The sequence below is a fragment of the Neodothiora populina genome (genome assembly GCF_041146345.1).
Source record: "Neodothiora populina strain CPC 39397 chromosome Unknown canker_contig_12, whole genome shotgun sequence".
Lineage (NCBI taxonomy): Eukaryota > Fungi > Ascomycota > Dothideomycetes > Dothideales > Dothioraceae > Neodothiora > Neodothiora populina.
The window spans coordinates 1,131,797-1,158,546 of NW_027191404.1; the positions used below are offsets into that span (position 1 = coordinate 1,131,797).

The following is a 26,750-nucleotide window of genomic DNA, read 5'->3' on the forward strand; positions in this document are numbered from 1 at the left end:
GCTTATACTTGTGTATAGAGCTAACCCGCAATCCACCGAACTATCCCGCATCTATGGCGGTACACTTCCGTCTCGGAAGCATCTCGCGGCAGTCCACCGCGCTCGCAGTGTAGGCAAACCATGATAATAGGTATGGCATGCGGTCAAGAGATCGGATATAGGTACTAGTCCACTTCCCGAGCTCTCTCTCTCTCTCTCCACTCTTATTCAGTGTTGCAACTTTTCTCTTTCTCTCGTCCTTTTCCTCGTGTCATCCTGGTTGTTGTCGCTGTCCTGGTTTTGTTTATTTCCTGAAATTGTTCGACCCTAGCTCCGAATCCACAGTAGTCCAAGATGCCTTCAATCACACTCGCTGCGCGGACTGCCGCTCATGTGGCACGCAATGGCACAAGCGTGAGTCTTCATTTGGTTCAGATGTCTACATAGTATCACTAACACATTACATCAGCCTTTCAGCCTCGCTCGCGCTTTCTCCGCCTCAGCTAGAAGAAGAGAGATCAACAAGGTCTTGCCTTCGGCTGCCGAAGCGATCAAGGACATGAAGAGCGACAGCACCCTTCTATGTGGTGGCTTTGGTCTCTGTGGTGTTCCAGACACACTGATCAATGAGGTCGTGAAGAACCCACAACTCAAGGGCATCACTGCTGTCTCAAATAATGCTGGTGTTGTCGGATCAGGTTTGGGTTTGTTGTTGGCATCGAAGCAGATCAAGAAGATGATCGCTTCGTACGTCGGCGAGAACAAGCTGTTCGAGAACATGTATCTCAAGGGAGAGATTGAGCTGGAATTGACCCCCCAAGGTACCCTTGCAGAGCGCTGCAGAGCAGGTGGCGCAGGCATCCCTGCTTTCTACACCCCGGCTGCCGTCGGAACCGTCGTGCAGACTGGTGAGCTTCCTCTCAAGCACAACGCGGATGGTTCAGTGCAACAATACTCGGTTGCAAGAGACGTCAAGGTCTTCGACGGCAAGGCCTACGTGATGGAGGAGTCCATCAAGGCCGACTATGCCTTCATCAAGGCCTGGAAGGCAGACAGACTGGGTAACGTCCAGTTCCGCTTCGCCGCTCAGAACTTCAACGGCGCAATGGCTCGCAATGCCAAGATGACCATTGTGGAAGCCGAGAACATTGTCGAGCCTGGCGACATTGACCCAGTCGCTGTGCACGTGCCCGGAATCTACGTCAACAGGGTCATCCAGAGCACCACCGAGAAGCAGATCGAGAAGGTGGTCAACTCGAAGACCCCCGAGGAGATGAAGGCAGGCGCACTCGGAACCGGTGCAACAGCTAGCAAGCGTGAGAGAATCGTCAAGCGCGCAGCAAAGGAGTTCAAGAACGGCATGTATGCCAACTTGGGTATTGGCATGCCTATGGTAATTATCTTTGACACTCTACCTCTAATCGAATATGTGCTAACTCTGCTCCTAGCTTGCACCTACCTTTGTCGATCCCTCCGTCGAGGTTCAACTGCAATCCGAGAACGGCATCTTGGGTCTCGGACCTTACCCAGCCAAGGGCCTCGAGGACGCAGATCTCATCAATGCAGGCAAGGAGACAGTGACGCTCCAGAAGGGTGCTGCTTGCTTTGGATCTGACGAGTCATTCGCCATGATCAGAGGAGGCAAGATTGACTTGACCATCCTCGGTGCCATGCAAGTCAGCGCCAAGGGTGATCTCGCCAACTGGATGCTTCCTGGAAAGATAAAGGGCTTCGGTGGAGCCATGGACCTTGTGTCCAACCCCTCGGCCACCAAGGTCGTTGTCACTATGGAGCACACGGACAAGAAGGGCAACCCCAAGATCTTGAAGCAATGCGAGTTTCCATTGACCGGTAGGGCTTGCGTCTCGAGAATCATCACCGAGCTCGCTGTGTTCGATGTCGACTTCACCAACGGCCTCACTCTCATCGAGCACGCCGAGGGTGTGACTGTCGATGAGATCAAGTCCAAGACCGAGGCTCCCTTCGTTGTCTCATCAGACCTCAAGGTCATGCAGCAATGAGTATGTGAAATGTTACGCAGATCTTAGGAGCATGGAAATGTAGCGGGAAAGAAAAGGCCCTGTGTAAATATCACTAAACATGTTTGTGGCGTTTGAAAGCCGCCAATACCACATCTGGGGGCGTTTGTATATGACTTGTCGTTTTATCTCTTGAATGAACATTGTTTATACCACGAATCAATCATCAGCAATTGCAATCAGGACAGAACCGTCTCTCGTACCACCGTGTGTCCGCCCCCTAGCATGCCCATGTTATGTCTTTTGCAGGCATGTACCCATGACGCACAGCGAGCCTTATCGTGAAGCCAACCGTCCCATTGGGCGACGCGAAACCCCCTCCCTCAAACGAAAGCCAGCGCACACGTTTCATGCATCCTGCTTGCATCCTGAAAACTCCTTGGCTGCAACGCGGACGTTGCACAAGAACTAGGCAATCACGGAACGACTTTTGTGCTGTTATCATCCTCGAATAGGAGTTTCCAGGCGTCGACTGTTGACGCCATGGATACCTTCTTTTCCCTTGCCTGCGATGTCTCGTCTCTTCTGCGTTATCTTCTGTTGTCTTGAGTTTCGATAGCCCGTTCTGCACCTTAAGTGGCAGATCAAGACAATGTTGTTGGGTCTTTCTTGATAGAGTATAGTAAAGACATAAAATGAGTGGTAGGTCATGTTGAGCTACGCAACAATGGGGCAATATCTTGACCTTCCACGTTCAGCCTCGATAATCATAAGACCGACACACAACTTTCAAGCACCACACAGCCGGCACTAAGCTTATCTACAATTAATATGAGTGTAAGCGATTCAATGTAAACCGAAGGTCTACTGCCATTGATTTGAACGATTCTGAGGCTCACGTTCCAAAGCCTGCAAAGCAAACGGACAAAACAGATCGGAAAGGCCGATCAAGTAGACTTACCACGAATGCGTTCAGCACCGCGGCAAAGAAGCTTCCCAAGGACGCTCGACATGGTTCCTCTCGAAAAGCTCAATATGCCACTAACTCGACCATCATTTTTGGAGGCTGCAGCGATACAGAACACCTAACAGGTCACGACACCAGCGACAGCGTTGCGCATAGTGAGATACTGACTCACCTGGGTATAAATGGTCCGGATGAGCCGTCGCTCGCCTCTGCATCAGCACCGAAATCAGACGACAATAACGCTACATTGACCCAAGCATCATACTACAATTTGAGTAATGACATACCATCGGATGACCATGAGAACCAAGTCGACAAGGGATCATCAGGGCTGCAGCCGCTCAAAGCCTCTGTTAAAGACGATGAACAGCCCTCGGAGCATGGCGTTCGTAATGAAAACCCCGAGCGCCAATCAGCATCTCCAACTTCGAGCATGGGGAGTGCTTTAAGCCCATTGAATGAATGGGAAACTCCATCGTCGAGGTTAAATGAACCTTTCCCTGACCTCCAAGGCCATACAGCCAGTAACCCTGTGACTCACAAGCAGAGCGAAGTAACAGACAATCATTGTGGCAGCGCGGAGAATGGAAATATAAGCCCTCAAAAGATCCTACAGGGTGCAAAGCCAAGGTCATTCAACTCGAATGAAGCAAGTAGAGAGAAGGAGTACACTGGGGAGGCGTACCACGCGCACAGTCGTGAGGACCATGCAAGCCACCGTTTGCAAACACAAGAAGAGGCCGTCCGTAATTATATCTTGGATCCTCAGTACGCGCAACGACCTTGGAATGGTGGTCAAGTGCGGGCATCCGGCCTTCACGGGTATAGCCAACAGTCAGAATACCAATCGCGGGCTATCGAGGGTGGCGTATTAGCTCTGCCACCACCCAGTCAACATGCCTTCACTGCGTCTCAGATACCCCCAGGTCAAAGTCCAAAGGCGGAAGTCCCCGAGCCGCCAGATTTGAGTCGGACGACTTTGGCTGGATATGAGCTGCTTGCATCACAGTTGACGGATGCACATAGTACAATTCGCCCATTGTATCGTAGATTCGAGACCTTGCACCACCGCATTCTTCTACACATCCAGGACGAGTTGTGTGAACTGGAAGGAAATTTACGACGTTTTGACGAAATGATAGCGCAGATGAGACCGCGAGACGAGGGAGGCTTTCCGTTGCCAGCGTCTCGGAGAGCGGAGACGCATCACGGTGGTGAGCTGTATCAGGGGCGAACACAGCTATTGGGTCAGATATTCTTGAAGGCAGATCAGTACCGTAAGTTCCCTCGACTGGCGACGTAGCTCGAAATTTTTTCGTCCAGGACCGCCGACATTTCGGACGCTTCAAGATCGACCGGCTGACATTCCCGCGATTACAGACAAAGCCATGTCGGCATACACCAGTATGGTTGGCAGCACGGAACAAGCAAGCCAGGAAGACATAAAGCATTACCGTACTTGGATGGCGATGAATCGTCCCGTGCATCAGACTGAAGGAGCTTTCCTGGATGAGGGCAAAGATCTGGTGGCTCTTCCACAACGAACCAAATCGAGCTCGCGAGCTGCGCAGCTGTCAATAGCGTCGCTTGCTTTTCTCCCATTCCTGACATTAGGTGAAGGCACATATATGATACCCAACAAGAGGAAATGCAGGCTTACGAATCAAGCAGTGGCGTTCACCCTAGTGCCCACGTTCCTGGGCCGGATTGTTGTGACTGCAGCTATCACCGGCTACAGTTGGATGTTCGTAGCTAGCAATGAGACAAGACTCCCCTTACGGGACCACGATTGGACTATCGCAATTGTGGCGTGAGTTAACATGTCATTTGCATCGATACTTCGAGCATTGATAATATTGTTTGGCAAGAGCTGACCAGACAACATAGTTATCTTGTGCTCATGACTATCATTGCCGGCATTGTACAATGACAAGCGAGAAAGCGCGAACGGATATTGTTCTCTTTAGGGGTCCCTCGGCTCTGAGGCGAAGCGATGTTCAAATGGGACTCACAAGATATATCGAATATATATGATAGCGGTTTCAGAGTCTCACCCCCATAGATTCAGTCATGCAAGAAAGCGCCCTAGTGTAGCAGCTGTGCTCAGGTGGCCCAAGACATGGTTGCGGCTCACAAAGTCGAGATACCGTACGACGACCAGGACCATTGACGGAGACTCGCGAGGCAATCAGAGTAAGAGTTTAGAATATCAGACGGCAACAGCGTCTCGATGTCGCTTGTTTCATCTTTCAGGCATCTCTGCCATACGGATGAGCGTGCTTCTTCATAATGATTTTCCCCTGGTGCTGCACGCAGCTGTATGCATGGACCACACAGGGATCAGGGCAACTATAAATAAGGACCTAGAAGATCTACAGTGCCGAGCGTGACGCCGGGGGACAGTGCATCTCGCAATTTGTCGCACATGCGGATGATGCTATCGGGTGCGCTACCTGGGGCCTATAGCCGCACATCAAGACAGAGAGGACGAAGTGGAAAGGATTGTCTCTTTAGCTCGCCATGGGAGTAGACTTAATTTGCGTCGGCTTGCAATACTGGAAGAGGTCCATCTCGGCAAAGGGGGGATTGTCCTTGTCCCGTATCTGGCGTACCTGGCGTACCTTGGTTGTACTGTATAGGGCAATACACTATGACTCCACTTCCGAATTCGCGATCGTGGAATCTACTAACGAAGCGATGGATAGTGGCGAGAGCGGTACACATTGGATTGCGCCGTAAAGTACCAGAGTACACAGATGATGGCACGAGTGAATCAGCAACGCTGCTTTTACAAACCGCTGCATCGACGAGATGCACGAGTGGGGAAAATAGCAGCTCGGACAAGGTCCTGGTCGATGTGTAAATTAATGGAGCACTGTAGGGTTTCTATCTGTACCGAAGTGTGAGAGGACCCTGGTGGACCAAAGAACGCTTTCCACGCATCGGTACAGTACCTTGCGGTACATCGCAGCAGCGTCTGTCCCAAGTATCCACCCCTTTTGACTCGAAGCGGTGGTTCAGCGTATCCTTTCCGGCTTGGGCCAAAGTTTAGTGTATGCACGATAGATGCACCAGCTAACTCTGCCCCTCTAGAGAGCTGAAACATTCCCCTAAAACACGTTTTCCCTCTGCAGCGCCCTCACCCCCCCCCCCCCAGTCTAATGGTAAGGTAGGGTACTGTACTGTACATGGTACTTGTACATTCCTTGCACTCCACTCCCCTTTAACTCCACATTTGACAATTTACAAAGTGGCATTAGCAGTTAATTTTGGCTGTGGTATGCCACGATTGACAAGCTCTCACCGTTCTACTCTCTGACACGGCGCCTTGCATTGCTTCACCTTGTCTTTATCCCAACTTTTTTTTAACTCTTTTCAAAACTTTTTGCCTTTGCCTGTGCCTTGCCTTCACGGCTGCTGCTCATCACTGCGCGCTCCCGTGCTCCCGAAAGATACCCGCGCACCACCCGCGCGATTCGTCACAGCACTCTTCGTTTTGTGTTTTTCTCCCACATCTGAGCTCTTGCACGGTGCTGTATCTTGCTCTTAGTCGTCTTTGAATCTCAGGCCCTCTCCGCTGCCCGAATCTGGCCATCGCACATCACAGGAATCGCAAGTCGCACATCGCACCTCACCCATCGTCTCTCATCTCGCGTAAGCTAGCCTGTGCACGCCTCTGTACAACCCTACGCAATAACAACGCCTAGTGTGGTGCCTGTCTGTCTGAACAAACATAATCGCCAACCTTTGGCTTTTCTGTGTGATTGCAACCTTTGTTCCGGAAGTGCAGCCTGGCGCTTTCCGATAGGACTTCCAAGGACACGCGATCATACTCGTATCTGGAGCACTAATCTCCCCAAGTCCTTGGGTTCATGTCGGTCGCAACACTGCATGCTCCCTCCAGAGCCTCGACGTCCTCTTCATCTTCCTATCTCCCAATGATGGCCCGCCAGAACACCACCCGGTCGTCTCACGATGGCTCGAGATCCACGCGCACATCGAAGCGCTACTCTGTCACTGCGCTCTACCTCTCTATGAATGCAAACTCGAGAGAACTAGAAATTGAGGACGACCTTGCCCGCGGTATGCTCCATTGCTCCTCCAACCTGGCCCAGTACTAGTACTGACAGTCCATGCAGCACAGAAGATATTGCGCGAACTGAAAGCGAAGATCTCTTCACAATCGAAGAAGAACTTCGTGCTAGAAAAGGATGTCAGATACCTGGATTCTCGCATAGCACTGTTGGTGCAGAACCGTATGGCTCTTGAAGAGGTACGACCCACGGCATCTGACTGCGAGTGTTTCCATTGACGATACTATAGCGCAATGAGGTCGCCGATCATCTTGACGACACCGCAGAACTCGACGAGGGCACTTTCCCCAACGATGACAAAACACAAACATATGGCAATCTGCTCTTCCTCTTACAGTCCGAACCCAAGCACATCGCTCACTTGTGCCGACTTGTGACCATGGCCGAGATCGATCAATTATTACAGACTGTCATGTTTACAATTTACGGAAACCAGTACGAGAGTCGCGAAGAGCATCTTCTGCTCACCATGTTCCAGGTACATGACTTTCTTTGAGCGCTGATTTTATGGTATTTGTTCTCGTATGCTAATTAGTGCGTGTAACGACAGTCTGTCTTGACCCACCAATTCGATAATACGGCTGACTACTCCTCTTTGCTCCGCGCCAACACTCCAGTATCTCGCATGATGACAACATACACTAGAAGAGGACCCGGTCAGGGATATCTGAAGACTGTGCTCTCTGACCAGATCAACTATGTTACTTCGCAATTGAAAGAAAACGATCTCGAGATCAACCCGCTCAAGGTATACGAGGCCTTGATGAACGATCAAGGCTCGTCACGAGGTTCCATACACGGAATGCCAATAAGTGTCACAGCCGAAGAAGCAGCAGAGAACCCCAAAGTACAGGCTGTGATTGGACAGAGAGTTGGTCTGCTGATGCGTGTTGCCAACACCTTCCTCGACACCATCATCAATGGCTTGGAGGAGACTCCGTATGGCATCAGATGGATCTGCAAGCAGATCCGAAGTCTGTCGAAAAGGAAATATCCCGATGCTCAGGACCAGACGATATGCACCCTCATCGGAGGCTTCTTTTTCCTTCGTTTCATCAACCCCGCCATCGTCACGCCCCGATCATACATGCTCATCGAGCAAGTTCCGGCCGATAACCCAAAACGCACATTGACATATATTGCCAAAATGCTTCAGAACTTGGCGAATAAGCCTTCGTATGCCAAAGAGCCTTACATGGCCGTTTTACAGCCCTTCATTCAGCAGAACAAGGACCGTATGAACAAGTTCTTGCTCGATTTGTGCGAGGTGCAGGACTTTTACGAAACGCTCGAGATGGACAACTATGTGGCTTTGTCGAAGAAGGATCTGGAATTGTCCATATCGCTTAACGAGGTCTACGCCATGCACGAGCTGCTCGAGAAGCATTCGACCGAGTTGACCAAGGATGAGGGCTCGCATCTGAACCAGCTCCTCCAAGAATTAGGCCCTGCCCCGAAGCAGTTGCCCCGCAAAGAGAACCGCGCCATCAACCTGCCTTTGTATAGCAAGTGGGAGACTGCTCTGGACGACCTGACAGCTGCCCTGGATATCACCCAGGAGGAGGTATTTTTCATGGAGGCGAAGTCCACCTTTGTCATGATTCTGCGATCCTTGCCAACCAGCGCTGTGGCGACGAGGAGGCCGTTGCGCTTGGAGAGGGTGGCGGAAGCAGCAGCGACTACCAAGAACGACTCGATCATGGTCCGCAAGGGCATTCGGTGCATTGAGCTTCTGAATCAGCTGAACGAATGGGGGGTCGTGGACAAGGGTGATAATTATGCCTCGTTGCGGGACGAGGTCGAGCAGGAACTACAACATCTCGGCTCGCTCAAGGAGAAGGTCGTCACAGAGACGGGCAAGCTTGACGAAGTATACCGAACGATACGCGACCACAATACATATCTCGTTGGCCAGCTCGAGACGTACAAGTCCTATTTGCACAACGTGCGCGGTCAGTCCGAAGGTACAACGAAGAGGATGCAGAGCCAGAAGGTACTCGGTCCTTTCAAGTACACGCATACACAACTCGAGAAGGACGGAGTGATTCAGAAGAGCAATGTCCCGCCGAATCGCCAGGCCAACATATACTTCAACATGACCAGCCCGAGTCCTGGAACCTTCATCATTTCACTACACTACAAAGGTAAGCCCATAACGGCGCTACTGATGAGTGGCATGTGGCATTGCTAACAAGGGCTTCACAGGTCGCAACCGAGGACTTCTGGAACTCGATCTCAAGCTTGATGATCTGCTCGAGATGCAAAAGGACGGACAGGAAGACCTCGATCTAGAGTATGTCCAATTCAACGTTTCGAAACTGCTCGTTCACCTGAACAAAAAGTTCGCCAGGAAGCGAGGCTGGTGAAAGCGAAGGAGGGGCTCAGATGCAGCCTGAGCCGATGGTGAGAGTGCAGAGACTCGCAGAGGGCGGCGAAAGGGCAAAAGCCTGCTCTGATTTGTTGGGAATATACGTTAATGTCATATCATGGTAAAGTGTCAGCTGGGCGTAACGACGGAGCTGGGGCGCTGAGGAGGTTTGTTTTGGTTGGATTCCGAGATACCCCGGGGTTAGGTAATAAGAGACATGCTGAGGTACGGGTGTAGAGAGCTATAGAGTGGAAGGGAGAGGGGCAAGGGGCAGAGAGAGTGAGAGGGCCGGTAGAGATGCTTACATGAGGCGGAGAGAAGTCTCTGCAACACGGCATGGACTTTCTGCTCTTTCGACTGCAAGGCCTAGGTGGATGGCAACGAACAGACGTGGCGGTGGTAGGCGGGCGGTCTCGTTCATTCATGAGCAAAACAAAAGGCTGGTCCATTGTATTGCTAATTTAGTTCCTTGAGCGGCGCAAGAAACAGGAGGCAGGCAATCCGGTATTGCGGGAATCGGGATGATATCCATGTACAATAGTTATTATTGTGGCTTTTTGAAATGATTACATTGAACAGCAGAGTGAATGGCGTGTCGCATGCAGTGTTAGTGAGTGCACCTTTTGAAGAACAGGCGATCAAGCAGACAGGATTGCTTTGCAGATGAAGTGATATGTTCTGCAGCTGTCTCCGAGATGCATACTATACCTGATCCACCTGTACATCAAATAAGGTAGGGCGCAATAAAGACGCAGTATATTATCGCATATTCAGACCACAAGCTAAGGTATAAAGCACTGATCTGCATGTGGATTGGTGGTTTGAGGAACGGGGAACCCTGATGGGCAATTGAGTCATGTGGGATTATATTGGTCGAACTAAGGTACCGTAAGGTAGGCAGCACAGCACAGTGGAGAGGTGCAGGGCAGGGGACCTACATCGTCACCTTCTCGGGCCACATCGGGGGCCAGCCTGTAGTCTCCTCGTACCCGCTTCCAAGTGACAACACCGCCTTAAACCGACCACCGCTTCGACCTCAGCCTTGACTCATCGCACCAGAAGTGATTGAGTTGCTCTTTTTTCTCTTTTCCACTCTTCGTTTTTGGACAAGTCAAGTGTACTACCCCTTCACAAGTGCCCCAGTCATGTCTTCACCAAGAGCGATACCGAAACGCCAGCAGCCGAGACAGCAGAGCAGCGTTGGCGGCGGCTACAATTACGGGGCAGGAATGAGTGCGGCTTCCTCGTCGTCGTCCTACTCGGCGTGGGATAAGCCCATGCATAGCTCATCGCCGTCCACACCAACATGCTCGTCGTCGTCGTCTTCTTCATCCACACCGTCGTCATCCATGGCACTGCCGTCGACTAGCAGATACGCCGAGCGGAGACCGTCGTTGCTGAGTTCGACTTGCCTCGTGATTGCAGATGGGATCGCGAAAGACTGACAATGCATACAGGCAGCTCTCTCTCCAGATCAGAGTATACAGTGATTAATGTTGGAGGCCCGGACGGACCTCCGAGACTGGTATGTTGTGCCGCCTGCTCTGTGTCGTATCTCTACAGATGTCTTACATACAACGAACAGATTACGTGCGTCAAGTCGTCTCAAGGATTTGACTGGAACCAAGGTATACTCGAATTTATGTCTAAGATATACAGGATTGAGATGAATAACATCTTCACAGACATCTTCTTGCCGTCATACATGGACTACGAATCCGACCTCGAGCACCGCCCGGATCCTGTAAGAGAGATTGTCCTGACGGACGAGGAGGCAGCTGCCATATTTCCTCAGTAATGAGATGGCTTAATATCTCAGCGATGATTATCGAGTCACCATGGCATTCACGACGATGTGCATTTTATTGGGAGAGCAGGCGCTTATATCTGGCTGGAACACCGTTGACTGAGGCTGGGTTTGGGCGAGGGGTGCAGGTTACACGACGCACGGCAAAGGAGTTTCACGAGGCACACGGTGTAATCATTATGGACGAAGGCGTTTTTCGGTACTTGTTTTGAGATATATAATAACTTCTCTCATCAGTCCGTTTTGCTCCTGTGAGCCCTTCCAGCGAAGGGCAGATTATCCTAGAGGGGCCATGTCGCACAATGACTGACATGCGCTTATCACCACCATCGAGAGCACTAAGTCCGAGCGACCCATTACTGGCAAAGGCATTGCAGCGATAATGCCCAACACGACATCCACAGTACACATAGATGAAAACGAGCAGTATGACATGGACGACTCCCGACTCGATAGAGATCCAAGCGCAAGCAAGCAAAGCAAGCAAAGCAAGCAAAGCAAGAGCACCCGAGTGGGCGTGTGATCCGAACCCCGCCTTATCAGCGGTGAACCCTGAACAATGAAGCCCTGCGAGCCCTGCCCTGCCGTTATCTACAGCAAGAGTCTCTTGGCACTTTGACATTTGTGCGTAAGGTAAGGCATCGTATATCGAATACGTCACGCCTTATCTCTCTCACACGGAAAGTTCATTGTCGTTTTCTTCCCCGCACACAGACCAGATGAGCCGCTTGACTCTTGACTCGAGTCGAGTTCTGTATCGGCGCAGGTTCGGGGTCGGCGTTAATCGGAGGGGAAAAAAGAGCAGTCGCCGCGCTAGATTCTTTTGGGAGTTTTTGAATGGAAGGCGCGAACAGCAGCTTGACGGGTGTAAACAATTGAATGCGGATTTGTATAGATTTGCATACAGTGACGCTTTGCGCAGCGACCCAACGCGACAAGTTTGTGTTCTTTTAGTTTCATACGGATCTATCGATTTACGCTCAAAGTACTCTCTGCTGTAGAAACATTGGCAGTCTGCCTGTTTGCATTCCGAGCATCACCATCACTACCAAAATAAACGCGCATCGCCCTTGTCGACCGAAAGCCTTCGACCACGACAAGAGTCTACATTATATCCGACACTACGATAGCATATTCTTCTCTTCTCCGCATCAATAGCAAGAGAGACTACCGAGCCCAAAATGGAAACAGCCCACCGAAGGATCGAGCTCCAGTCTCCAGCCGACCTGATCTATCTTCAGTCCAACACGACACGCGCCGCCCGCGCGAAGATTGATCTGCACTTTCCACCTTCTGCGGCACCAGAAGCCGGCGAGGAAGATGTCATGAGGAAGAGAGTGGAGGAGCTGGTCGATCAGGTATTTTTATTTTCTTATAGCAGACCGAGACCGAGAATGCTCATTCGATAAAGTACATACGCGCGACATTCGACCTGACGAAACCAAACCTCTCCATAAACGGCATAGACCCCGACGAAGACTCTTCTAAATCATTACCATCATCGACAACCGACACAGCTGAAGTCTACGAAGAGTACGAACCCTTCGACCATCGCCTGGCCTCCAAAATCCAACTCCTGACCTCCCAAATCGAGGCCTTGAACTTACAACTAGCGAACCTAAGACGCAGCGCTCCTGCATCTGCATCTCAAGCCTACAAGACGCGCTCTCAGACGCAGCGGCTCGCTCACGTCGAGGCGCGACGAGAAGCAGAAGAGAAAGCCCTTGCGCAGGCTCTGGAAGATGAAACAAAGGAGTTGATGAGCGCCGTGGCGAAGGATCTCGAGCGAGTGGATGAGATGAGGGAGACTTGGGAGAAGGGCACCAAGACTCTGGGCGATGTGAGGCAGGGCGTCGGAGCTTCGACTGCGAAATTCGAGAGGGCGAGGCGCGCGGTCGATCATTTGGAGGGCATAGGAGGAAGTAACGGAGCGGCTGCCGCTTCTGGCGCTGCTGGCGCGTGATCGTGGGATCAAAGCTGTCCTCGATCATCACTCTGCCCCTCGACCAACCCTCCTGAACGCTTACCTTGTTATTCTCCTCTTCATCGCCGAGACAGGACGAGACGAATTCAGATGGGTGCTCTTCGTCCTGTCTCTGAATCCAGCAGTTTCATGAGACAGGATTCATCCAGCGGTTCCGAAGTACACACCTGGTCCAGCAGAGCCATGGTACAGACTTCACCGAGCAGAGCCGCGAAACACGACCGGACTGATTCACCGCATCTGGAAAACAACAGGATATACCCGCCATATCAGAAGACCGGGATTGACTAAGCGGCAATCAAGTCGCAGACAGGACATAGCGGGAGAACATCAATGCGTCCTCCCTGTCTGTCTGCTACTTACTCTACTCGCAACTTTGTCAGTTGCAATGCCTGCCTGCAACCTACTTCACTCGCAAACCCGACCATTGCAAAGCCTGACCCGACAACTGTCCTCGGAGGAGGAAGAGAAGCGAAAAGGAACAGAAAGTGGGAAAGACGTGGAAAAAGCGCAGGCTTCGAGGTCGTGAGATGACTACTGCAGGGCCAACCCTGTCCCTTCCTTCATTTCGTCTGGTCGTTTTTGTGTTTAGCTACCTTTTTTTTACCTTGTCCGATTGCTACTCCTTCCCTCGTTCTTTTTCTGATTAGATACCCATCCTTGAATACATGTCGTCCCCATCAACACATGATACGTACATACACATGTACTAGAGTCGATGGTTGAAGTGAGTGTTCCGCTTCTCACTTTGGTGCTGTGTCACTAGGTGATGCGACATCGAGAATGACAGTGCTTTGTTACCATGTTATACACCTGGAGCACTTGGTATATACAGCTATTCTTGGTGTAAATAATACCTCAAGCACTTCATGATTACAAGCATCTCTCGGGAACAAGTGAGGTAAAAGAAGGTGTCAATTGGCGGAATGTATACAAACACATACACAATCAGAATGAGACTTGATAGTAGAGACCGAGAAAAGGGCAATAAATACAGAACCTCTCCCCATTGCCAAGCAGAGAGGTAACGCAAAAAGTCAAGAGAAGGTCAAGTTACACAAACTCGAAACAAAAGCGCATAACAAAGAGCCCCGTGTGTCTAAAGAAAACCCACGACACCTTCGCTAGGAACAGAACAAGCGACCAAAAAAACCTAGCGCCTATCCAGCGCCGCATATTTTTTGAAGCACAAGAACACCCCGTATCAAAAACGACCACAGATACAAGAAAAAGAACTTCGAAGCTCGAAAAACTTCCCTTCGTTACATGTTTCTTTAGACCTCCATTTCCAGGAAAAGCCATTTGTCGCTGATACATGCTGGTGTGTTTGACCATTCGTCGAGCGTGGCAAGCTCGAAGCCAACCCAGCCCAAGTCTCTGGTCAAGTCCTTGACGTCCTCGCCATCGGCGGAGCGATCGACGCACACTACGAGCTTGGAGCACTCGAAGTCGTCGCCGCTTGCAAGCTCCAACAGGGACATGAGTCTAACGAGAAGATTAGCCGAGGTCCTTAACAAGAGATGCAAAAGACAAATTTACCCTTGCTTAAGGTCCTTGCCGATGACTGGATTGTCGAAAAAGACGAACAACGCTCGTGATCCGTCCTTTTCGGCAACAAAGCCTCTGAAATGCACGCCTCCGGCGTAGTCCCAGATTTCCACCCACTCCATGACGTGCGATCCTGTGGTAGATGGCACCGGATAGGATGCGCCAAATCCATCCGAAGACGGAGAAGGAGTGGGTAACTGGGCGCCAGAGTCGTGACGACCAAGACGACATTGCTGTCGGTCTTTGTTAATCGACATACCCGTCACTAGCGAGTCCTGAGTGGCAGAGTTCCCCTCACCAAGGAAAACAGCGCTCAGTGTCTCGCAGAAGAGTCTCTCACTCTCTTCCGTGATGGTGTATGCGGCGCCTCCGCTGCGCCTGCGGGTCTTCAAGCCAGGTCGTGCTGGCTCTACTTGTTGCGAAGACCCGTAAGGTGCGGCGCGCGGAGACGGCGGCGGAGATGGTATTCCCGTGCTGACCTCAAACCCACCACCCGGCCCCTAGATTACGATCAAAGTCAGTCCTCGAATCGATGCGAAAACGGAAAAGAACATGTGCCACGTACCTCCTGCCCCGCAGGTAGAGTAGTGGAAGCCCTTGAGCGCCATCGAGGCAGCGTCGACGGTGTAGGCGCTGGCCTGGATGTTGCTACGGGCGGCAACCTCCTTGGTTGCCTGGTAGTAATTACTACTACTACTTTTATTCATTTGATTGGTAAAATTCGCCATTGCAATGATGAGCCACGGTTCGGGTTGAGTAAGGGTTGACTCTGAGAGTGATCTTCGTTGAATCGACAAAAAGCGAGGTCGGTGCGAGTGCCGGAGTATCTGCTGTAGACGAAAATTGGATGGCTGGCTTTGCAAACGGCTAGCGAAGCGTCTGTGTGTTGTTTTGACTTCTGTGGTGATGATGAATCTGGCGATTGAGTGTTGTTCTACGGAAAACCGGATGAAGAGAGGAGGAAGGAACGAGGGAGAGGAGGAAGTCGACGACGCCGCTGCTCACAATAAGGTAGGATTCGAACGAAATTGCTGGCCTGTGCGGGGGTAAGCGCAAGCGAGTCATCCAATCACCTCATTGCCCGACACACGAGTCTCCTGTCCCAATCAACGAAGCCCCTCTCACAGTCACATGCTAGTATATGCCTTTTTTCTAGAACATGTCTGAAGTCTGAAACCATGACACAATGCAAGCTGTATACAACGTGCAGCACTATGTCCTGCACCCACATTTCCCCCTCGAGATCAGATGTCGCCAGCATCGTACAAGCAGCTGGTCATCAGACGTATCAGACGTATAGATACAAACAGTTGATGTTTGCCATGTTGGACACGTCTCAAGCATGCAAGTTCAATGTACGCATACTGTCGAGTACATTGCTCTTACTGTCATCACGAGGTAAGATATGCCGTTGTGCGTCTGCTTTGTATCTGCAACTTCATGCGCGTGCATCTTTCCGCCTTGAATGCATGAGCCCGCGATCTCGGTGTCAGCAAGATAATAGCCAGCATGAGGTTCACGATCGCTGGGTCCAATATGCATTAGACGATATGCACCCTCACGAGTGCCATTTTAATCGCAGCCTCACCATCCCACGTCTCTCTGCAGCGATTGCGATGCCCTTGTTGGAAGACCTTGCGATCGTGACACTTCCACTCCGCCAATCCCCCTCGGACAACGCAAGCGTTGACGTTGTGAGAGGATTATCCGGTTTCAATTCTACGAATATTGTGGCATCATGCCTTGGCATTCATTAACCAAAACAGCCGTTCGCCCACCCGCCCTGCCTATTCGGCAAATTATAACTTCTGCACTCATTTGACAGCTGATCCGTACAACCGCATTTCTCTCGAGGGAGCAAACTGGTAGATGTAGTCCGAGTCATCCACTCAGTGACGATGGATGTCCTGGTGGGAACAATTAGATTTCATATATGACAAGACCCTGCAAAAGCAGAAAAAGACGCTGGGGTATATCCGAGGCATACAAAGCGATGCTGCAAATCAACAAAATGCTAAAGTATTGTAAATCCAGATGACCGACCTAAGGCGATGTTCGCACTCTGCCGGCGTTGATGTGCATTGACAGTTCCAGCCGTCTATATGCGAGACGAGCATGTTCAAGCGAACACCCGCCCGCAATTCATTCCTTTCCTTCCCACATAGCTAGCCCGGGACCAGCAGTCGAGGGATCTGACCTCGGCAGTGGCACACTGACAAGTTGCTGCTGCTTGCCAAGGTTGGAGCTTCGTAAATAGAGTATGCATCCCTGTGGAATCTGGTTCGTAAACTCGTGCCATGGTCCGTATCAGCTAGATCATCGTGATGTGTATGTAGCCTTGGGGTTGTAGAGGTCTGGGGATAGGTCCAAATACTGCTGCAAGTCCTGGAGGATTTTCAAGTCGAGGCATGCAGTTCTGGAAGAATCTTCTATCCTCCGTAGAAATCTGATGGTGCGCTCCAAATAATGACCGAGATCCTCTCGACTGACTAGGGCGCTGAGCCAACCTATTCTGGACGTGTGAGTCGCAGCTAGCACAAGTATATTTCCAAATTGGCTACAAGGTTTGCAAGTTAGTCGAGCTGCATTCTTCGACGTGAGAATAATCAAGACTTACGCGTGCGCTGTGCCCATTATGTTTGTGACAATCAAGCGATGGTCATCAACCTCGTCAAAAGCGGTCGTGCTTTTGATTGCTGACTCGATGCAGATTCTAACCTTCTCCTTGATGTTATCTTCAGACACCATCTGAATGGCTTTGAACAGTACAAGCTCCTGCTGCCGTATGTTACCTTCTGCATTTTTGGCAAGATCTTCGAGCTTTTGTCCCTGGTTGGCCCCTTCCATGATATGGAGTGCGTAATCGAGGAATGGTCGTGTGATCACATATCGGGCTCCGTAATACTTTGCCCGAAGCCTAGCAGCTAGTATGTCATGATGCGGGGCCTCATTGTCGTCCCAAAAAGTGATGGGATGAGGAAGCGCTCTCCAGCCTGTGAGCGTCCAATCCAAATCCTCTAGTGTACCCGCTAAAGATTTTGGGTCCTGTTTTGCTACTGTTCATTTGTCAGCAGGTATGTTATTGAACGAAAAATGGGTGATGCTGACATCCTACGCTATAAACGCGAGTGTGAATTTGATTCAGGTGTTTTCTCAAGAACAGCTGAGCCGAGTAGTAGATATTGATCATGTCGAGATCCGTGGCTGATGCTGAGACGATTTTACGTGACGCCTCTTCATCTAGCACATTGTTCGGCCAGTTCACAATGCCTTCTAAGGTTGATAATCCACTGTGTGGATAGTCGAGCTCCGCTAGAATGTCGCTGGGCACAGTCAGTATTCTGTATCAAGTGTCATAGGTTTGTAGCTCAATACCTTTCCAGCTGTAAACATGTCCAGTAGGCTAGGAGCGTCAGATTCTTGGTTTTGTCGAAAATCTTGTGGGGATTATAGGTCTTATTAAGCCCCTCCCTGTTGTCCAAGTTAGTATCACAGATACAGAAGCAGACTTTGAATCTCCTTACCTCCTGATCCTGTATTGACAAGTACGAGAAGCAAGATGAAGCCAATTATAGCTCTCTTGCACTCGAGAGAGTTGTCCCTTATATAATGCCGCTAGTAGACGCGCCTGAGCACTCGGAAGGTCATTTGCATCCGCAAAGTCGCCGAGCATTGAGACTGCCTCTCGGTAATAATCCAGGCCGGGTATTACATCCACGTTTGTGACATACTTCTTCGACATGCTGGGGGAATCCTCGACAAATGACGAACTTCGGCTGTCCATTTTAGAGTCTCCGCCCGTCGGAGGGGTGAAACTTGTAGTAGTTGAAGGAGGAGAAGAAGGGGAAGGCTTCACATTCATCGGGGAATCGCTGGTCTGGGATTGACCTATGATGTTCGACTTGTTCTCGTTCTCAAGAGGCCCAGGTATCTTGACAGCCCCACACACTTTGCCGAGAGCAAAGACAAGGTAGACGACAGCATTGATCACTGTCCGCTCGGGCTGCAAGCGGCGTTTACTGCTCGTGTCTGAAGACGAGCAAAAGTAGGAGCTGCCTCCCAGATTGTCGGATCGTTTGCGTTTCGCACCAGCCCTTTGATTGTCGCTGATGCCATTGACAAACATGGGGGAAACAGGATGTTTGCTCGAATCGGAAGAATACATGCTAATGAACCATTTGACGTACTTGCCAAAGTTGTCGATATCGAGGAAAGGATGCAGCCGATGAATGTGTTGTTTGTACTGCTCATACAGTCGTAACAAGGTCGTCGAGTCCATTTCCATACGTGCGAGCGACGATGACTCGGACCGTCCAGACTCGTCGCGGCCGAAGAGGCTCCGCATTTCAGGTGATGGCGCGTTGCACAAGTCGTCGCCTCCCATGCTTTGAGCTGCTGGACTGACAGCACCGATCGCTATGTTCTCTTCGAGAACGCGTTGCTCTCCTCGGCCATATAGCCTAAGACAGCCACGGTCTTCTACGTCGATGGGGTAGTTTTCGGCTATCGTGTCTTTTTCAGGTATGAGCCTGTTAATGGACGGCCACCGCCACAGCAATTTGTGTGCTGCAGTGGTGTGTTCGGCATAGTCGCTGTCGTCTAGGACAGCGGCGGTACGCGATTCTTTGTCGACTCGAGCCTGCCTCTCCTGCCCGTCGGCACTCGCCGGGGTGTCTCCGAGGCTAGGTTGGGCAGAACTGCGCTCCTTTTTGACTGGACCGTTCTCCTGGATTTGCTTCTCCAGGCTACCAATCCGATCGGTCATGGCCTTTAGTTGGTCGACCATTGTTTGCATGGTTTCCGCGAGCTGTGCATTGCTCTTGTCTACCTTTGATGGTTGACTGTCCTTGTAATGACACTCGATGTTCTGTTCCTTACACGTCGAACACGGTCGTTGCTCGTCACATTTCGATTTCCTCTCCCGACACTTGTCGCAGGCCTGAATGTACGTTAGTGAATCCGAAGGCCAGAATCGATCGACGCTGAGAGCTGATTGCATCTTACCTGGCTCGCTCGCATACTTTTCTTCCTAGTATTTTGGTTTGCCAAGTGCTGCATGTTGGGATAGAGATAACTCTGGGGGTGGTAGGCAGGATGAGGCGCATAGGGACCATGCTCGAGTATCGCAGGCCCCGGATGGGGCTGCGGTGGATACATCATATGGTGCGGCTCGTGATGAGGTGGCGGTGGTGGGGGATGTGCCGCGTACAAAGTCTGTGTGTGATGACCATTCTCCATCGGCAGTGGTCTCTCTATAGGTGGTGGTGCCTGACCAGGCGGAAGCAGTGGGGTGCTTGGTGTTCGCTGGAAGGGACCTTCGATATGATTCCTCAGTGTAGGCGTTGCTTGACCAGAATGGGGCCCACTGTAGCCATGGTCCGGTTTGTCCTGTGCTTCGGGATGCGATTGGGTCGAGGGAGTGTGTGACGTGGTATGCAGCGGTGGAGGCGGAGGGGGCGGAGGTTGAGCAGGATGGAAGCGTGTGCTTGACAGTGAAGAGAGCCCTGGGAGATTCTGAGGAGGATGCTGTTGACTCGAGGCTGGAGCTGCCACTACCGGCGACAGTATTGCCGGGCCTGTCGAGTATCCAGTCTGGTGGTAAGGAGGGAGAGTGTGAGAATGATGCTGGTCAGCAAGGATGCTCACGTTGCGCTTGCTTGACATGATCTCGCTACGCGCAGGCCATGCGTGTGGCTCATGCGAGAAAAAAAAAAGACGTCTATGCAGTACTCTCTTGGAATGACGCTCAGGACACACGCTCACACGCGCGGCATGTTTGAATTTCTGGCCGGCGAAGGTAAAGATCAGGAACAGTGATGGGTACTGCTCAAGCCTGTACGGGAGAGCCGAGACTCGAAGGATAGAAGCTTCCGGGGATGAGGTCAAGCCCAAACGGCTTTCGCACAAACGGTAGGGCAGAAGTGGGTACTAACGATGTGCAAACGGATGACAGTTATGACGAAGGGGGAGAGAAAAGAAGGCTTGCGGTCAGTTGAAGCGATGGTAATCTTGCTGGATTTTCGAATGGGTTCCCGTTGCGTGGGAACGATCGATGGTGAGGGCAACTCGCTCCAGATGCTAAACCCAAGATTACAACCCTTGCTAGTAGATCTTCACCGTGCCCTCGGAGCAAGGATGGCTTGAAGCAGGCGCAGACGCTAATGGAGGTTAATCTACGCGTACTTAATTAGTTGGCCTCAGGCGGTGATAGAAGGAGGGGCTTTGGACACACAGCTGCTTGACCTGCTTGGGTAGGTCAGGTATACTACTGTAGGGTGCAGAGTAGTATGTACAGCTCACACTTCACGGAGCAGCACTGTATGCGTGTAATTGTGCGTGCGTAGGTGTGTGGGAGTGTGTGTGAGTGTGGTGTGTCGCCGTCGAGGACCTTCCCCAGTCGAGACCCTTCAGAGCCCAAGACCAGCTTCGAAACTTTGTCGATGGTTCGTTTCCTGCTAGCGGTCGGACACGTTTCTAAATGCGGACCAATCGTGTGGCAGGCTCGCTGTCAGAAGAACAGAGGGAGATGACTGGTTTCGCAGATTACGTTGAAAAGAAAGGAGGGGTGTGGGATTGCGAGCTCACTCCACTCTATCGCTGCTGCTGCTGCTGCTGCTGCTGCTGCTGCGAGGAGTTGGGATGATGATGACTACCGCTATTGCAGCTGATACTATGGCAGCTCGCAAGACAAGTCCCGCAACCTAGGTTTTAGCCAATGTTGCACAAACACGCCGCTTTCGTGATCATCGGGGTCACGTTCGCCTTCTTTAATTGGCGGTCTGCTTCGAGATGGTTAAGACGCGCAGCGTGAAGCAGGCAGGGATCCCATAGATCAGAGCAAGGGAAAAAAAAATTGGCCGAGAGCAATTCCAAAATCAGATCTCGAGGCTTGAAGTCAAGGCTGAGCTGCTCAGCACCTCCCACGTGCGCGTAGCTTTTAGATTGGCCAGGGGAAAGTCGGGCAGCGCATCTTCCGCACTGCTACCACAACACAACTTGCCACCCACCGCTAGTCGAAACTATGACAGAATGGCCGGGAAAGCCTCTATCGCATTAGACCTTGAGTCCACCACGCCAGGTTCGGAGCTTCCACGTACTCTTTCTCTCGGCTTTCCCCCTTCCATGCGCATCAATGCTGTCCTTCAATAACACAATGCTGCTTTCCATATGAACTGAACCACACCTGGAAGCTCGCGACGCAGACCTCATGCATGTACATCCAATCAGATCTCCATGATCTCTGCAGCAAGGTAATATCCCTCTGGATCGGTCGTGTGAGATCGGGTACCGGCCAGTCGCTTCTCAGCCGACCAGCGGCGGTGTGCGGGCAGTGATCTGCTGGGGGCGATGTGTTTCAGGATTAAACTTATTTCAGTCAATGCTTATATGCCGGGTGTACCTGCCCACCCGCGTTCTTTGAGTTTGATGATTGAGCGGAAGCTCGAGATTTACAGCCGAGTGTACCGTCGGATCACTTAAGGTCGCCGAACCTTGATCTTAGTAAAGCGGGGGTTTCTTGCAATGTTCTGTGATTCCAGAGCTTCTATCATGGAGTACTGTGGTGTGTGTTCAGCAGAGGTGTAGAGCACCGGCATTGCGGTTTGTGGTGAGCGACCATTGGCCGACCGAGTCCACTCGATGTGGCCCGCGTAGGCTGCTTATTGGCGTTTTGGCCTCCATAGCATGTCACCAAGACCCCAAGGACGCTGCATGCTGGCGTTTGCAGCAATAAAATTCCTACACTAAGGTACTCGAGAAAAGTCCATGAAGCATGTATGACTCACGCTACAAGACAGCACAACAAGATCCTTGCAGTAGCACCGAACGATTCACCGTATAATGCGTACGCTTGCTCCCATGAGAATCGGCATGGGTTAACCGCTCATTGTTCGTTCGTGAAAACAGCATTGCCATATAGATAGCCTATTCTTGACAAATCATTAGATTCGCGCCGCCGCTATCCGTTGTAGACCGCAGTCGGTCGTGCTATACTAAGGTAGGTACGGTATCCGATTATGTACGAGTACTGTATATCCGACCGGTGCATCGCATCTTGTCTACAGTACGGGATATGCAGGCCCGATGGTACGCAACGCGCACAAAGGAATTCGAGGCGCTTTACTTGCAGGCGAATGTGGCGTTGGCTTCAGGTAGCAAGCGCTTCATGGTAGACGCGGCTGCAAGACTATCGGCATAGCAGCGGTGGTCGGTTGTACAGGGCCAAGATGTTTTTGCGCCGCCTTCCAAATACGAGGGCTTACTACTGGCCATCGCACTGCAAGGGTAATATATTGTGGATAGTGATCTGCACTCTGGCGCCTCACAGCTTTGACACCTGTCATAATATCTGCAGCAGCGTTTCGCTAACTTTCTGATCAGTGATTCCAGTGTCCTGGTCATTCAAATAACAAGCCTATTATGCCGAACTGTTCCGCTGGTTTATTCATTGCCCTAATAAAAATGCTCGCGGGGGGCTTGAGGCCATCGTGCAAATACAAATCTTCCCGTAACCTTCTCATACTCAATGAAGACATGTCGTGCAGGGCTAGTAGCATGGCAGTGAAACGGTTTGCCCATCGGATCGATGGTGTGAGGGGCGCATGCATACAAACTGTAGTCACGGGTAAGCGAACCAATGATTGGGCCAACAGATATAGTAATCATCAATGTCATACTGGACAGAAGCTGTTTCCGCTGTCCCAGAGGATCGGGGAGCGAGGAGAAGGCTGTAAACTTTACTTATCGTCGGATTCCATCTCTTCGTCTTCTCCAGGATTGCTGTGAAAGGCCTGCGGATCGATCGGTGCTGACAGTGGGATCTTGTGTATCTCGGCCCAGGCTCCTAATTTGTCCCTGCGAAGCACTACCCTTCCCAAAGAATCTTTAGTTGGCTCCATTAGGTCCATCTCATTCAGAGCTGCAATAACGTCTTCAGGCTGTATCCAAGTGTCCAGGACGATCTGGCCTACGGATAGTTCTGCCGAATCGTGGCCAAGAATGCTGCGACAAATCGCTGCAGACCAGTAGGCGATATATGCTCTTCGACCCAAGGATGAAAGTGCTGCCATGGTCAATGTCTTGGTCTTCAATTAATTCATGTGTAGGATTGCTTACGCTTTTCAGGCCCGCCGAGCCTCCCTTCTCTCCTACTAAGTTCGTAGCTTACCCCCATCAGTATCTGCCCAAGTCCTCTCTTCTGCCACGGAGGAAATATCAGAATGCATGCAATGTTGTTACTATCCCAGCTCATCTTCTCTTTGCTGAAGAAGCCTACTATCTGCGGGCGACTGGCATTGGGATCATTCAAGAGTAACAGGTAGTATCGAAATGTCGAAACATCGTAGAAAACCGATTTCGTATCAAGAAACAACTTTGCGAATAAAGAGAGATTTTGGCAATACAGCTGATGAACGGGTACGTCAGTTGGAGCATTGGTGGCTGCTGGTGTTGCAGTAGTTCACCTTGTGTTCTTCACCATCGATTTCGTATATAGAATGATCATGAGTCGCGTATATCAGAGAGCCCCGTGATGGTTGCTCTTTCTGTGGACAGACTTTCTTTGGTGGCGATATATGTCAGACTTGATCGTCTAGCACGAATGAATTATGTATAGCATGGCACGCACTATATGCGCCAAATATGGCATGAGCTCCTTGGAATATCGGAAGCATGTGTCGCAGACGTACAAGCGGTCGACCCTCTTTCCGACGAGATCTTCCGGATAAAAGGAAGGATACCACGGCTTGATCAGCAAGTTTCCAAGGACGACTGTAAGCACATTTGGCTCCTTCGGTGTCTGCTCACGACTGTCGTCTGCAGGCGAGACAGCCGTCATACTTTTACTGAAGACGAAAAGTTCCGCCAACAACGCGACATTCTACGGGGCTGTAAGTCTCGGAAGTCACAATGAACTCATGCGTTCTAGCAGAGGTGGTAAGAAGCACGTTCATGATTCAGATACACCGTCAGATTGTGTAAAGTAAAGAGTCCGTTTGCCAAGACTGCTTCATTCGTCCCGCAGAAGTAAAATAGGCGGACCAAAGCCTCTAACCCTGTTCGACGGCAATGGTAGACCCTATGCGAAGCACACCACGCTGCACTGACACGGTGTGCACGAGACGACGTCCAAAGAACATCCTATAGAATGTTTTACTTTGAGGCAACTATGGAGGGACCTGGCATGCCAGATCTCCCTATAAGATCTACACTCAATGCATGAAACCCCCCAGCCGCCGGGAAGTCTCGTCGTGGTCAGTATCTTGTCCGAGTCCATCCACCTCAAAAGTTGGTATCGCGGCCTATTGATGCCCGACCTCCTTGACGCGCAGTATCGTGCGCTCCTCGCCTCCGTGGTACGCAGTTCTAGACTTACCCAGAGACATGATCGTCCGAGACCAAGGGCTTTGCGCGATCGTTTTAAGAATTATTCAAGTGGCGTCTCATCTACTCCTGGTGACACGGATGCGCGTGCACATGGTATCGCTACATGTCTGTTTTTCCTTCGCATTCACATACCTATATGCTTCTGGTATGTTTCAAGGGTCGCCAATATACCCTCCGCGCTTGGTTTCTCCGCGGATGCGTGCGGCTCGAAGCCAAGTTCGTTGATCAAATAATCCCGGGTGGTTGGCCCAATGGTCGCAATGCGAGTGACCAATGCGCCCTGTGTCTCGAGACGTGGATCGTAGCGTCCAGTGGACAGATCAAGCCATCCAAGACACTGTAGCATAGCCTTGCAACCTTGAGGGGAGAAGACGACCACCCACTGAAGTTTCGTGCCAGCTTTTTCATTGTCGGTCAATGCTCTGCTGAAATCGATATGGAATGACTCCATCTCCCCTGTCTCATACACCACACGCTCGACAACGCCAATACGTTGATCATCATCAAGGTCCGGGGACTGTAGTGTCCTCGGAATGATGTCTCTGCGAACCTCTCCGACGAGAAAAAGCAAGGGAAGCTTTTTGCCACATGGGCTGATCTGAGACGACGGGAGCGCATTGTAATGCTCAAGCATGAAAGCAGCAAGGGTCTGCCCATTGCCACTTTCCTCGCCTATGACAGGATTCGGTAAGCCGAGTGACCGTAGACCTCTTGCAGTGGCAGGGCCGACGACATATAGAGGTACATAGGCAGGAAGTAGATCTTGAATATGCTCGGAGCCGATTGATTGTACTATCGACGAGAAGGCTTCCACAGCTCGTTGTGATGTGAAAATGAGACCGCCAAATTGGGGGTCATCCGTTCTGTCATGGCTTGGGATTGAAACAGAGCCTCGATTCTTTATGACCGCCTCCAGCCATTGAATGACTTTGACCTTGAATCGATGTTCCAACACAGGAAGAAATGAGGGAGTATAATTGGACCCTTCCCTGCTAAACAATTCCTCGTAGTGGTCCGTCGGGACTGACTTGGTTTTTAGCAATAAGACTGGAACCTTCGCAGGCTCTGCTGTCCGAACATTCATGACGCGGTGTCCAGGCTCGACTGTCTATCGATAATATAAAACAAGATACACGATCTTTCGGTAGGAGAATTAAAGCCGAAGCTGGAGAGCACTGCCGATGACGTTAGCGGCAGAGGCCGATATGGCCGAATCGCAAGAGCTTTTATCCCCAGGCACGGACTTTACACATACAACCCCGGAAGGTTGACAAATGCGCCAGGTGGAGTGATTGCGATGCCTATAACGCAAACTCCGTATCCGATCCTGTCGCACTTCGGGTGTTCAGTCACAAAGGTTACAGGTGCACCGCCTCAACCCCAAGACGCAATGCCTGAAGCAGTGGCCCAGACCGAGGGGCGTCAAGAGCAAGAACCAACACCGAGTAAACTACCAAAAGGTGTGGTTTTGGGACCGGATGGCAAGCCGTGAGTTGAATTGATCAGCTTGCATATACAAGGATGGATCTAACAAGTCTGTGTAGATGCCGCACTTGCACATCTGTCTCGTCGTGGATGGCCATGACAAGAGATCATAACAAAAAGGCACCAAGTACCACAGCGACAACCACTCCACCCGCG

At 51.1% G+C, this 26,750-nt stretch overlaps 10 protein-coding genes across 12 annotated transcripts; 5 read left to right on the forward strand and 5 right to left on the reverse strand.

Annotated features, from left to right (window-relative positions):
• Positions 1 to 333: 333 nt before the first annotated feature.
• AAFC00_001082 (uncharacterized protein) lies at positions 334 to 2,000 on the forward strand (the record flags this gene model as incomplete). The annotated part of the gene is made up of 3 exons (XM_069340225.1): positions 334 to 393; positions 449 to 1,372; positions 1,428 to 2,000. The coding sequence occupies 3 exons, from the start codon at positions 334 to 336 to the stop codon at positions 1,998 to 2,000; spliced, it is 1,557 nt and encodes a 518-aa protein (XP_069203697.1).
• Positions 2,001 to 2,789: 789 nt separating this feature from the next.
• On the forward strand, positions 2,790 to 4,855 carry AAFC00_001083 (uncharacterized protein; the record flags this gene model as incomplete). Its single annotated transcript, XM_069347692.1, has 5 exons — positions 2,790 to 2,795; positions 2,867 to 4,202; positions 4,306 to 4,539; positions 4,597 to 4,735; positions 4,813 to 4,855. The coding sequence occupies 5 exons, from the start codon at positions 2,790 to 2,792 to the stop codon at positions 4,853 to 4,855; spliced, it is 1,758 nt and encodes a 585-aa protein (XP_069203698.1).
• Positions 4,856 to 6,797: 1,942 nt separating this feature from the next.
• Positions 6,798 to 9,385, forward strand: AAFC00_001084 (uncharacterized protein; the record flags this gene model as incomplete). Of its 3 annotated transcripts, none has more annotated exons than XM_069340226.1 (5): positions 6,798 to 7,008; positions 7,065 to 7,198; positions 7,249 to 7,497; positions 7,570 to 9,163; positions 9,225 to 9,385. In XM_069340226.1, 5 exons carry the CDS (start codon positions 6,798 to 6,800, stop codon positions 9,383 to 9,385), a joined length of 2,349 nt encoding a protein of 782 aa, XP_069203699.1. The 3 variants fall into 3 exon arrangements, with proteins under 3 accessions (XP_069203699.1, XP_069203700.1, XP_069203701.1); XM_069347693.1 differs by having other exon boundaries at positions 6,864 to 7,008; XM_069340227.1 differs by having other exon boundaries at positions 6,867 to 7,008.
• A 1,147-nt stretch (positions 9,386 to 10,532) lies between these two features.
• On the forward strand, positions 10,533 to 11,185 carry AAFC00_001085 (uncharacterized protein; the record flags this gene model as incomplete). Its single annotated transcript, XM_069340228.1, has 4 exons — positions 10,533 to 10,788; positions 10,845 to 10,912; positions 10,973 to 11,015; positions 11,073 to 11,185. The coding sequence occupies 4 exons, from the start codon at positions 10,533 to 10,535 to the stop codon at positions 11,183 to 11,185; spliced, it is 480 nt and encodes a 159-aa protein (XP_069203702.1).
• A 1,190-nt stretch (positions 11,186 to 12,375) lies between these two features.
• AAFC00_001086 (uncharacterized protein) lies at positions 12,376 to 13,157 on the forward strand (the record flags this gene model as incomplete). The annotated part of the gene is made up of 2 exons (XM_069340229.1): positions 12,376 to 12,552; positions 12,606 to 13,157. 2 exons carry the CDS (start codon positions 12,376 to 12,378, stop codon positions 13,155 to 13,157), a joined length of 729 nt encoding a protein of 242 aa, XP_069203703.1.
• Positions 13,158 to 14,452: 1,295 nt separating this feature from the next.
• Positions 14,453 to 14,983, reverse strand: AAFC00_001087 (uncharacterized protein; the record flags this gene model as incomplete). Its single annotated transcript, XM_069340230.1, has 2 exons — positions 14,453 to 14,663; positions 14,718 to 14,983. The coding sequence occupies 2 exons, from the start codon at positions 14,981 to 14,983 to the stop codon at positions 14,453 to 14,455; spliced, it is 477 nt and encodes a 158-aa protein (XP_069203704.1).
• Positions 14,984 to 15,206: 223 nt separating this feature from the next.
• AAFC00_001088 (uncharacterized protein) lies at positions 15,207 to 15,454 on the reverse strand (the record flags this gene model as incomplete). Its single annotated transcript, XM_069340232.1, has 2 exons — positions 15,207 to 15,226; positions 15,292 to 15,454. 2 exons carry the CDS (start codon positions 15,452 to 15,454, stop codon positions 15,207 to 15,209), a joined length of 183 nt encoding a protein of 60 aa, XP_069203705.1.
• Positions 15,455 to 17,042: 1,588 nt separating this feature from the next.
• On the reverse strand, positions 17,043 to 20,390 carry AAFC00_001089 (uncharacterized protein; the record flags this gene model as incomplete). Its single annotated transcript, XM_069340233.1, has 6 exons — positions 17,043 to 17,283; positions 17,344 to 17,782; positions 17,835 to 18,049; positions 18,102 to 18,197; positions 18,251 to 19,665; positions 19,731 to 20,390. 6 exons carry the CDS (start codon positions 20,388 to 20,390, stop codon positions 17,043 to 17,045), a joined length of 3,066 nt encoding a protein of 1,021 aa, XP_069203706.1.
• A 3,071-nt stretch (positions 20,391 to 23,461) lies between these two features.
• Positions 23,462 to 24,561, reverse strand: AAFC00_001090 (uncharacterized protein; the record flags this gene model as incomplete). The annotated part of the gene is made up of 4 exons (XM_069340234.1): positions 23,462 to 23,787; positions 23,841 to 24,129; positions 24,188 to 24,283; positions 24,352 to 24,561. 4 exons carry the CDS (start codon positions 24,559 to 24,561, stop codon positions 23,462 to 23,464), a joined length of 921 nt encoding a protein of 306 aa, XP_069203707.1.
• A 672-nt stretch (positions 24,562 to 25,233) lies between these two features.
• AAFC00_001091 (uncharacterized protein) lies at positions 25,234 to 26,193 on the reverse strand (the record flags this gene model as incomplete). The annotated part of the gene is made up of 1 exon (XM_069347894.1): positions 25,234 to 26,193. One exon carries the CDS (start codon positions 26,191 to 26,193, stop codon positions 25,234 to 25,236), a length of 960 nt encoding a protein of 319 aa, XP_069203708.1.
• Between the last annotated feature and the right edge of the window lie 557 nt (positions 26,194 to 26,750).